Source organism: Anser cygnoides, chromosome 12 (assembly GCF_040182565.1).
Source record: "Anser cygnoides isolate HZ-2024a breed goose chromosome 12, Taihu_goose_T2T_genome, whole genome shotgun sequence".
NCBI lineage: Eukaryota > Metazoa > Chordata > Aves > Anseriformes > Anatidae > Anser > Anser cygnoides.
In genome coordinates this window covers 13,347,243-13,357,401 of record NC_089884.1, presented here as the reverse complement: position 1 = coordinate 13,357,401, position 10,159 = coordinate 13,347,243, and the positions used below count along the sequence as shown (strand labels likewise).

Below are 10,159 nucleotides of genomic sequence, written 5' to 3'. Positions count from 1 at the left end.
TGGAACATGTCCAGAGCAGGGCTACAGAGCTGGGGAAGGGCCTGGGACACAAGTCCTGTGAGGAGCAGCTGAGGGCACTGGGGGTGTTTAGTCTGAAGCAGAGGAGGCTCAGAGGAGACCTTGTTGCTCTCTGCAGCTGCCTGAAAGGAAGGTGTGGGGAGCTGGGGGTCGGCCTCTTCTCACAGGTAACCAGTGATAGGACCAGAGGGAATGGCCTCACGTTGTGCCAGGGGAGGCTCAGGTTGGAAATGAGGAGACATTTCTTCTCAGAAAGAGCAGTCAGGTGTTGGGACGGGTTGCCCAGGGAGGTGGTGGCGTCACCGTCCCTGGGGGTGTTCAAGGAGAGGTTGGACGTGGTGCCTGGGGACATGGTTCAGTGGGGTGATAGTGGTGGTAGGGGGGTGGTTGGACCAGGTGATCTTGGAGGGCTTTTCCAACCTTTGTGATTCAAGGATTCTACTTGGAGACATGGCTTATCCCTGGGGGTGTTCAAGGAGAGGCTGGACGTGGTGCTTGGGGACGTGGTTCAGTGGGTGACAGTGGTGGTAGGGGGCGGTTGGACCGGCGGGAGGGCTGGGGGAACCAGCGTCAGCGCTTCTGGGACGCTGCTGCTGGCACCCATCATGGCGGGCGGGGGGGGGGGGGGGGGGGAAGGGTGGGCGCCGGGTGGGCGGGGCCAAGCTGACCCCCCCCGGGGGCGTGCCGCCCGGCGGTGACGTCACCGCGCCGCGTAGCGCACCCCGCGCGGGGGCGGGCCGGTGCGTGCGGGGCGGGCCGGGCCGTGCGGGGCGCGCCGGCGGTGGCGGACCCAAGATGGCGCCGTGCGGACGTGTCCGGGGCCGCGGGCCGGGCCCCGCGCTCCTCCTGCTCGTGGCGCTGGCGGCGGCGGCGGCCGGGCCGGCCCCGGGGGCTCCCCCCGCGGCCGGAGGGGCCCTGCCGGGGCCGGGGGGAGCGGCGGCGGCGGTGGCGGCGGCGGCGGCGGGCGGCCCGCGGGGGCCCCGGAGCGGCGGCGGGGGCTCCGGCGGCGGGTGGAAGCTGTCGGAGGAGGCGGTGTGCCGCGAGGACGTGGTGCGGCTGTGCTCCAAGCACAGCTGGGCCAACAACCTGGCCGTGCTCGAGTGCCTGCAGGACGTCCGCGAGGTGAGGGCCCGGCGCGGCGGCCTCGGAGGAGGCGGCGAACAAAGAGCGGGGGGCTCCGGGGGGGGCGGGGGGGGAGCGGGCAGCCGCCCCTCGGCACCGGCCGCGCGGCGGAACCGGGCTGCGGGGATTAAATTAACTCCGAGGGGACCCCCGGCTGCGGGGCTGGGGCTGGGGGGGCGGGGGAGGCCGAGGGGGGGGCTTCAGGGGGCGCTGGGGGGGTCGCCGGAGCCCTCAGGGTTTCTCTGCGGTTCTCCAGGGGGATCCCTGAGGGCCATCAGGGGGGCGCTGAGGGGTCCCGGGGGTCTCTGGGGGTCCCCACCCGCAGGCGGAGGTCCTGCACGGAGCGGGGTCCGTCACCTCTGCCCCCACGCCAGGGGGTGTAAGGGGGTCGTGGGTCGGGGCCGCTCTGCAGGGAGGCAGAGGAGCGGCCCCCCAGCATCGCTGCTGTCCCGGGGCGGTTTCTGGCCCCATTCACCACCCCGCTCCTCCGCGGCTCTGGTTGGGGTCGGAGGCTGTGGAGGGGTCGTTTTTGGTGAGCGGAGGATGGTGCCGCTGCCGAGTTTTTGGTTTCCCTTCTGTCAAGTCCGAGAACGTCAGGCCAGCTCTGTTTGAACACTCTTTTGAGCAAGCAGGGATGCGTTCGGGGGGAAAACCGCTCGTTTCTCACCCGTTATTTTGGAGACAGCAGATGGCAGCGACTCGATGGCTACTGTCGCTGAGGGGAGCCTCGAAGCGGGCAGCCGGTGATTATTCCTGGCTTAAAATCCCCGAAGAACCTGGTTTTGGTTTTTAATCCAACTTCGGGTTGAATTTTGGACGTGCAAGGCGCTGACAGCAAATATTCTGAACGAGCCCTGATGCCTGAGCCTACCAGGGTCACGAAGCGCTCGGGGTTTGCTGTAGGAACACCTCGCCCCGTGCCGGTGCCTGCCGGGGGCTTCGGGGCCCTTTGCAGGGAGGCGCCGTCCCCGAGCCCCTCTCGGTGTCTGGGTTGCAGGAGGTGCCTCACGAGCGAGCCGCCTGCCAAAAGACGAGCCCTTGTTATTCCTTTCTTTCCAATTGTGTGGCTCCTCCCTTCTTTTTTTTTTTCCCCTCATGCTCCCAGTGCTTATTGGTTTTCAGCCATTTTAGTGCACAGGACCTCTCAGCGGTGCTGTTCACCAGCTCTCTGCTGGGATGGTTTGGCCGTTCTGCGGAGTTAAAGGGGCTCTGGGGGTGCCGGAGGGGTGCCTGGCGTCGTGCTTCGTTTCAGCAGGTAGGAGCCCGGGTCGGTGCTGTGCTTCTCGTGAAGGCTCCGCGCTCTCGGTGCTGTGCCTGCCTGTGGTTTTCCTTTTCCTCCGGGGGCGACGTCCCAGGCAGCGGTGGGACACCCCGGGGTGCTTTCGGGCTGAGGTTTCTCCCCAAAGGAGCCCCTGCTCGTAAATGTTGGGCTGCACGTGGGGTGGGACGGGCATCCCCTCGGGGTTTTCTTTGTGCCGGAGGCAGCAGCTGAGGAACCGAGTGGTATTTCAGCTGTTACTCGCGTCGGAAAAACTTCTCGTTCTTACCCAGGGCATGTGGCAGCTGGTGTGGGCAGCATCTGAAGTGTGGCGGTCCCATCTGATGGGGGGGGGAGAGTGATGACAAGCCGAAGTTTTCGGAGCCTGGTTAAAAAAAGTTGGGCTGTAGCAAAAGTCAGCAGCCTTCTTCGTGGCTCTTCAGATGGTTTTGTTTTTCTTGTTGGAAAAGTTCCTCTGAAGTGGAGAAACTTCCAGTTTGGAACTGGGAGCAGCACTGAGAGCGTCACCTCTCCCCCCCCCCCCAATAGCGTGATACGGAATAGCAAAGGTGCTCTAAAACCAGAGTAGTCAGGGGAAGTAGCTTTGTGAAACCTTTGTTTACAGTTCACAGCCTGCAGATGAATGGGATGACTTGTTCTGGTGGCCTGTGTGAACGCCATGGGTGTGTGGCTCTGGTATCTGCCGCCTCGGGGCACGTCCTTCCCTTGTCTCTGCTGGCCAATTGTGAGATTCATGAGTTTCTGGTTGACGGGTTGCAGCGTGAATGCTGAGAGAAGCTGTATAACAGATAGGTACTTAGCAAAAATAATAACCTAGAAACAAGGCAGAGCTGTCAAAAAACCCAAACGGTGCGTTTTAAAGTTCCGGCTCCGAGAGGTTACTTGTAGCCTGTCGATTTGAAGCATTCTTAACACAGGTAGTTAAGCACTGCGTATTTTTAAAATTCTTCCAAAAAAAAAAAAACCCACCAAACATCAGACTGATCTCAAATACTTCTGCAAAGCCAAGGAAGTGCTAAAGGGGTGCAGCGCGGGACCTGCTGCACTCCAGGTGGTTCAGCTGCCTGAAACCCAAGAACAGAGCTTCCCCTTGCTCTCCCTGCTTTCCTCTCCTGGCAGAGCAGTGCAGGGCTGCTCCTGACCTGCAGCATGGAGCGGTCTGAGCCTGCCAGCTTAAATGTCTCGGTAATCAGCAAATACAATCAGCATCGCACGTTCGGGTGAGTTTTCTGGGTACGTTTTTCCTCTACTTCAAGTGCTTTGCGTGCCGGGTACGTTGCTGGTTGGAGCTACTTAAACGCTGCCGTCAGAGTTTTGTTTTCATCTGAGCAATTTCATGCTGAGACATGGAAAGAGTGGAAGAGGGGTGCTGCGTGCACTTGTTTTTCAAAATTGTGTTTTAAAGAGTGTTTTTCCAAGCGATTCCCGTTGCCAGCCTGCTTCTAGGGAGACTTCAGAGCCTGCCTGTCACTGAGCGTGAAGGCTGCAGCTGGGAGCTCTCCTTTACGAGCTGCCCATTAAGCTAATTTTCATGGTGGTTCTAGTAGAAATAAGGCTATGAAATATTAACATATTTGCCAGGTGAGTTTCTTTTCATGTTTAATAATGATTCGCATTTAAAGCGTGACCGAGTTGTTGATTTCTGAGGTAGAAAACATTAGCAGGTATGGAAATACCTTAGCCAGGGAAGCACTGTACTGGTTTATTAGCATAATTTTACTGTTGAGGCATCTTAGGTCTGATTAATCAGCGAGCTAACTCGGTGTCATGATTGTTGAGCATTGCACTTGTAAAAATATATATATATTTAAAGCGTTTGTGTGGGCTAGCAATAACAATGCACATCCACCGACGTAATTTTAATGTGGGAGAAGGCTAAATCATTTTTGTTGAGCTCAAAGGGTCGCGGTGGAGGTGGGACGAGCCCTCGGGGTTTGGGTCGCTTCATCCGGAGGGGATCGGCTTCTTTGGTAGCACCCTTATGGCAGGGACGGGGTAACTGGGCTGAAATGCTCTGCTTTTTGGGGAAAAACACGTCTCTTTTGGTGTTGGGGATGGGTTAAGGACAAAGGAGGCCAATCCTAAAGCTGTAAGGGTGGTTGTTTCCCTGCTACTTCAGGCTTGCTCTTTGGGGTTGCTCCGGCAGTGCCTACAGCAGGATCGTCAGCTTCAGACATCAGCACACAACGGGATTGTTTTTAAGGCGGTGATCAGAAACCTGGAAAACGTACCTTAAGCCTTGCCGAGGGCTTCGCTTCCGTGTCCCTATTTTCTAAGGGCTGTTGGACCTGGTGGTGGTTCAGAGCTACCCGTGCAGGGCGCGGGATCCAGGGACTCCCGCATCTTAAGGGGAACAGGGATGGTTCTTTCCAGCAGCTGAAGTTGAGCTAATTTGAGAGACTGAATTAATTACAGGACCAGAGCTGGATGCTAAATGCTGTATGAGGGGAAGCCCCTGTCCGCGTACTGGGAACCTCCAGGTAGCATTCTGCCTCCAGCTGGACTTGACGAAGAATTTCTGGTGGTTTGTGGTGGGTGCAAGTTGATTTGGACCTTCGGGATGGTTCCTCCTCCTCCCAAAATCCGTGCAGGGGAAGATGGATCCTCCAAAGGCGAAAGAAGGGAGCGGTTTGGCCCGGGAGGAGGGGATCAGGAAGGGTAAGGTTTGGAAAAACAATGAGCACCAGCAAAAGAAAATGATGGTGAGGCTGGAACACTGCAGCTTTTCTCCTGGGCTGGCTCCTTACCCACGAGGAGCCACGGTTCCGTTCTGTGGTCCCAATCTTTCCACGTGCCCAGGTACTACAAGCCCGAGTTACTCCAGGCTTTTATGGTCACGTCTTCCAGTGAAACCCTAAACACACTTCAGCAGTCTTGTTTGTGAAGGGGATGCCTTCGGCATCTGCCCTTGGCTTCCCGTGGGGCGCAGCGGTCCTTGCGAGCCCGGCGTGGGCTGGCTCTGATCCCCGAGCAGCCGCGTGGCTCCTCGCCCCTTTTACGCTGCCACGTGTCCCCACCACGGTGGGTGTTCTGGTCTCGGGGCTGGCTCGGGTCCTGCGCTTTGCTCACGAGTTGGTTTGGCCTGGGATGTTTGGTTTAATAAAAGGGATTATCTTACCAGCCTCTGTCCTCCAGGGAGCTGGTGTTTCTGGCCTGCCGCAGCCCTGAGTATCGGGGACGTACGGAAGGAGAAATGGAGCAGGCAGAGGATCTGAAGGCAGCGTGCCTCCGAGCATGGGCTGAGCGAGCCGTGCCATGGTCTGGTGACGGAGGTGACGATCTCAGCCCGCTAGGCGGGTGTGTGGCAGATCCGAGGCTCGGTGGTGGCAGTAGGGCCGGGTACGGGTGGTTTTTCCCCCCCGCTTACAGCCCCTTCTGCTTGAGGACGTCACGTTTGGAACCGGAAGGTTTGAAGGAAGAGTTTCTGGGCAAGCTGTGTGCCGTGTTTCTGGTACGGGGATGCTGTCCAGATGTTTGTTCTCGATGGAGCAGCTTCCCAGCACGTGAGCACTGCTTTCTTGGTGGGCCTCCGCTTGTCTCGGTCTGTTGGAAAGTGTGTGCTTGCTTCTGAAAAAGCCTTGCAGGTATTCTTCCTGATTAAAAAAAGGGAAAGAACTGGATGGATAAAAGGTCTAGGTAATTACCTTTTCATTTTAAATCTTGCTTCAGAATAACTTTCTCATCGTCTAATTTAGTTTTAAGCTCTGTGAAGTTGGTTGCTATGGCACTTAAAAAAATAATCAGGTCTGCTGGCTGCTGGCTTTGTCATCGAGGGGTCCTCTCAGTTTCTGGGTGTTTGGTTCGTGGTACCCGTGGCGCTGGGTAGGGTCAGGAGCAGAGATCTCTCTTCCCCAGGCACCAGCTTATGGGGTTTAAGACTACTGGTAGGCATCCAGTGCCTCTTCGTCATTTAGCACAGGGACAAATGCACGTTAATCGTGCCGACACCAGGACAGGGATGTTTGTTTGCTGCAGTTCTTTTGGGCAAAGACACAAACGAAATATTAAGAACAACTGAAGTGACAAAAAGGTAGGATTTGATATACTGAGCGTCGCTCTACGTGCCTGCAGTGCTTTCAGCTATTGCAGTTACAAGAATGGTGCATGTCTGAAACACTTCTCATAATTCTTTGGTTTGGGGAGATCGGGTCCCTCCCGGAGATGGCAGCCGGCTCCGTTGGTACAACTGAGCGCTGAGCTTACACCGGGGAGGTGAACATCCACAACGGCTATTGCAGCCCTGCCATGCGGAATTACTCAGGCAAATGTGCTGGGTTCTGTTTTAAAACAAAATGCCTAACCCACCCCAAATACCTGTCTGTAATCTGGTGCTAGATCTGTTGGGTTTTAACGGGAGACTTCACTGGTCTTCCTCGTGCTCAGTAGTTTGATAATTGAGACTTTTCTAGACTGTCCTGTCAGTGCCTGGTAAAACGCTTTCCACCAAGCGAGCGGCAAAGCAAGCTCAGCAGAGCGTGCCTTCTCTGAAGGGATGAAGTAATTGCCCTACAAAAAACTTGTGGTGGAATTAAAAAGAAAAAAGAAGAGCTGCCCGGCTCGTAAACTTTGTGTAACGGTCCAGGCTTGACTTGAGCTGAGTCAACTTCCATCCTATGGGTCTCTGGCTGAGTTGAAGTAACATCTGGAAGAAGCTTCAAGTAAGTTATTGTTATCAGTTTGGTTTCTGTCCCTGTGTGTGGCCTGTCCTTTATACCTGTGGGTCTAAAGGAGTGGATGGTGGTGCAATCCTTGTATTGTAGGATTTGGACAGGCCAGTTGTGACCTGGAGCCCGCTGCTGCGAGTAAGCGCAGGCAGAGCTGTTGGCCAGGAGTCGTGCTTGGCAAGCGTTCTCTGCTGCTCCTCACGTAACCCTAGGGGTGCCCCCTTGTTTTTCTGGCTGTCAGTTCAGAATCAGTGCCACAAGCACTGTGCTCGTGGTGTTTGGGTGTTTGAGACACGTGCTGGGTGGCAGGCTGGGTCTGCTGCCGCTGCACAGCTGCTGGCCCTCGTGGCACCAGCCGGACCTCGCCGAAGCCTCGGGAGCTGACGCACAAGCACCAGGTACGCTGGCACAGCCTTTCTTGCTGCCAGCCTTCCGGACGAAGGCTCAGTCTCCTGTCTGTCATGGCTAGCATCGTTAAAGAAGCACGGAGAAGTCTCCGATTTCCATTTCATGGCTGGTGACTGGAGCTGTGCTCCTAACGAGTCAAGTGGAGCACCGCGCGGGGAAAGCTCGTCTGCCGGCGTGGGGCAGGGGAAACTCACCGTGCTGTAGTGCGGTCACGATGGGAGGTGTCTTGTGGGAACCTTAATAAATAATCCGTTTTTTCTGCTTTAAACATGGATTTTCTGCAAGTGCCTGCTTTTCAGGCAGGGATTCAGCGGGATTTCAGGTCAGCGCTTATCAGAGGGAAACACGGTTAGGTGATGCTCGGTGGCAGTCGTGGCTGGAGAACAGCTGCTTGAGTCCCTGTCTGCAGCAGGAATCGAAGGTCTCGTGGAAGTGGCGACATGGCTTATTTCTCAGCTTCCAGGCAGCCATCTTCACTCGTGTTGTTTATACTTAGCCAGATCAAGTTGTTGCTTAAAGCAGAAGAAGCCAAAACACTGATTTATGGCACGGGTCCTCCCCACGTTTTGCGATGTGAGCAAGGACGGCGTTGGGCCTGTCTGAAGAAATCCCAACACAGCATCAGACAGAAGTGTGGTGTGAGGCTTTTCCCTTTTCCCCACATGATGAGCCATCACCAGAAATCCTCCCGTCCCAGCCCACAGCAGTGCGTGGTATCCTCGACTAGCGTCGCATCTGTTCTGGCTCGGGCAGGACCGAGGCTTGGGCTGTCCACATCAAACCCAATTCACGTGCTCTGAGGCTGTGTCGTTTCTCTGAGCAGCTCCCAGGTGAGACCCGCATAGGGAAGAAAAGCGTGCAACAAGCCCCAGGGCTTTGGCTCCCAGCCCTCCCCCAGGCATTTGGGAACTCTTCCAGCATCCCGTGGCAGAAAGCTGTAGTCTGAGCTCCTTCTGTTGGGGAGAGAGCTGGTGGAACTGAGACTCTTCTTGTGTGGCAGCTCTTCCCAAATACTTCCCTCCCTTGAGGCATCCCAGTGAAGTCCATCGTGATGTTGTGATGCCTTTAAAGGTTGTTTAACAAATGTTGTCTTGTACCAACCCGAGGGTTCACAGGTTGAATACTTGCAGAAGATGATTTCTGAAAACCTTACGAGAATGCTGGAGAGCTCTGCCTGCCTTCGTGGTGCTACAGGAGCAGCAAACCTGGATTTCTCTTTCAGAGGAACTGGTGTGCTGTCTGAAGTGGCCCAGGACATGGAGATGGGTGAAGTCCTTCCTGTGGCTTACGGTTGGGAAACAGGGATAACTCCAGATAACGCGGCAGCGTGCTGTTGCCGTCCTGAAGTGCTCCTTGTTCTGCAGGGAGCTGGGCTAGGTCTGTGACCTTGGTGCTCTGCCTCGTTGGGCCACTGCTTTGGGGCTGGGATGTGAGGAGGTCAGAGATTTGCCTTAACAAACAAAAACCCGCCTCTGTGAATGTAATCCTGAGCCGTCCAAGCAGAATAGTAAAAAGGAAGACCTTAAAATCAAGGGAAGAGAGTGACCCACAGCCCTTAGATACTCACGTGGTTGAGATCCCCTCTGTAACCTCAAAACGTTAGTGTTTCAAGTTTAAGGCAGAATATTTCATACGCTTTGATTGCTCTGTTCTTAAATTGGGCCAGAAGAGCCTTTCCGAACTGAACTTTTGTTCTCAGGAAGCACTTAAAAATAAACCCGAGGAGCCAGCCTGATATTGCAGTGCGCTACCTTGGGAGCCGCGCTGCTGGAAGCACTTCTGAGCAGCCCTTCTGGGGCTTGGCATGGCTTTCCTTCAGCTCTTTGCTCGCCTGGTGCACGCTGTCATAGCATTAAAAGCCATAAAATGAGATGAGGCAGGAGGTCATCTCTGAAAGGTGGTGAAGCGATGGCTCGGCTCTAGGAACGCTGCCCACGGGTGACGTTTGGGCAGCGGGTGGAGAGCTGCTCGCTGCTGCACCTGCCGAGCTCCGTGCTTTGTTGTGCCCTGAGCAACGCCGCATCGACGTGGATCCCAGCCGCCGGTAATGCTGCTTTGGGTGTGCTTTGCGCAGGCGCAAACCCAGGGCTTTCACAGCGAGCTTCCTTCTGTGTATGCTGCTAACCCCGAGTCACCTGGAGAAGCGAGCTCGGCTGTTCCCCTGCTGCTCCTGCCTCTCTGGAAAGCGTTGGGGAGAGGGATGGTGCCGAGGGTCCCCTCCTCTCCACTTCATGGCCATGCTCAACAGCAAAGGTGGATGCTCTTCTTTTTCCTTTAGCGTGGAATTTGTTGTATTTGTTGTTTTTCACGTGTCAAACCAAGGCCACGCTAGCCGAATCCTAACTGAGTCTTTCCAAGGCACAGGAGCTGTTCCTCCAGCCTGGTCTCGTGCAGAAAGCTCTCGTTTTCCTAGAAGCAGGTTGTAACGCTCCACGGAGCGAGGTAGCCTTTGGTGCTGATAAAAGTCACGGACTTGGCCTGATGACATGAGCACGGTAGCTGGAAGGAGCGGCTGATTTTGTAGAAAAGCAAATAGGAGGCTCCTGTTAGAACCTTTTAGTGCTTGGATTGCGTGGCACATTGCTGGGATTTTGGCCACGGGAGTATTTATCTTGAAGTCTTAATGGTTTTGGCTGGATGACAAAGCGCTAGATTCCTTCTTGCCCTG

At 55.8% G+C, this 10,159-nt stretch overlaps 1 protein-coding gene across 1 annotated transcript in view; it reads left to right on the top strand.

Moving 5' to 3' along the window:
- The first annotated feature begins 798 nt into the window (after positions 1–798).
- Positions 799–10,159, top strand: part of GLG1 (golgi glycoprotein 1) — a 70,430-nt gene continuing 61,069 nt past the window's right edge. Inside the window, exon 1 of the mRNA XM_067004647.1 lies at positions 799–1,140. Coding sequence (XP_066860748.1) covers positions 814–1,140 — 327 coding nt within the window. The 5' untranslated portion in view covers positions 799–813. The remainder of the gene's footprint in view (positions 1,141–10,159) is intronic.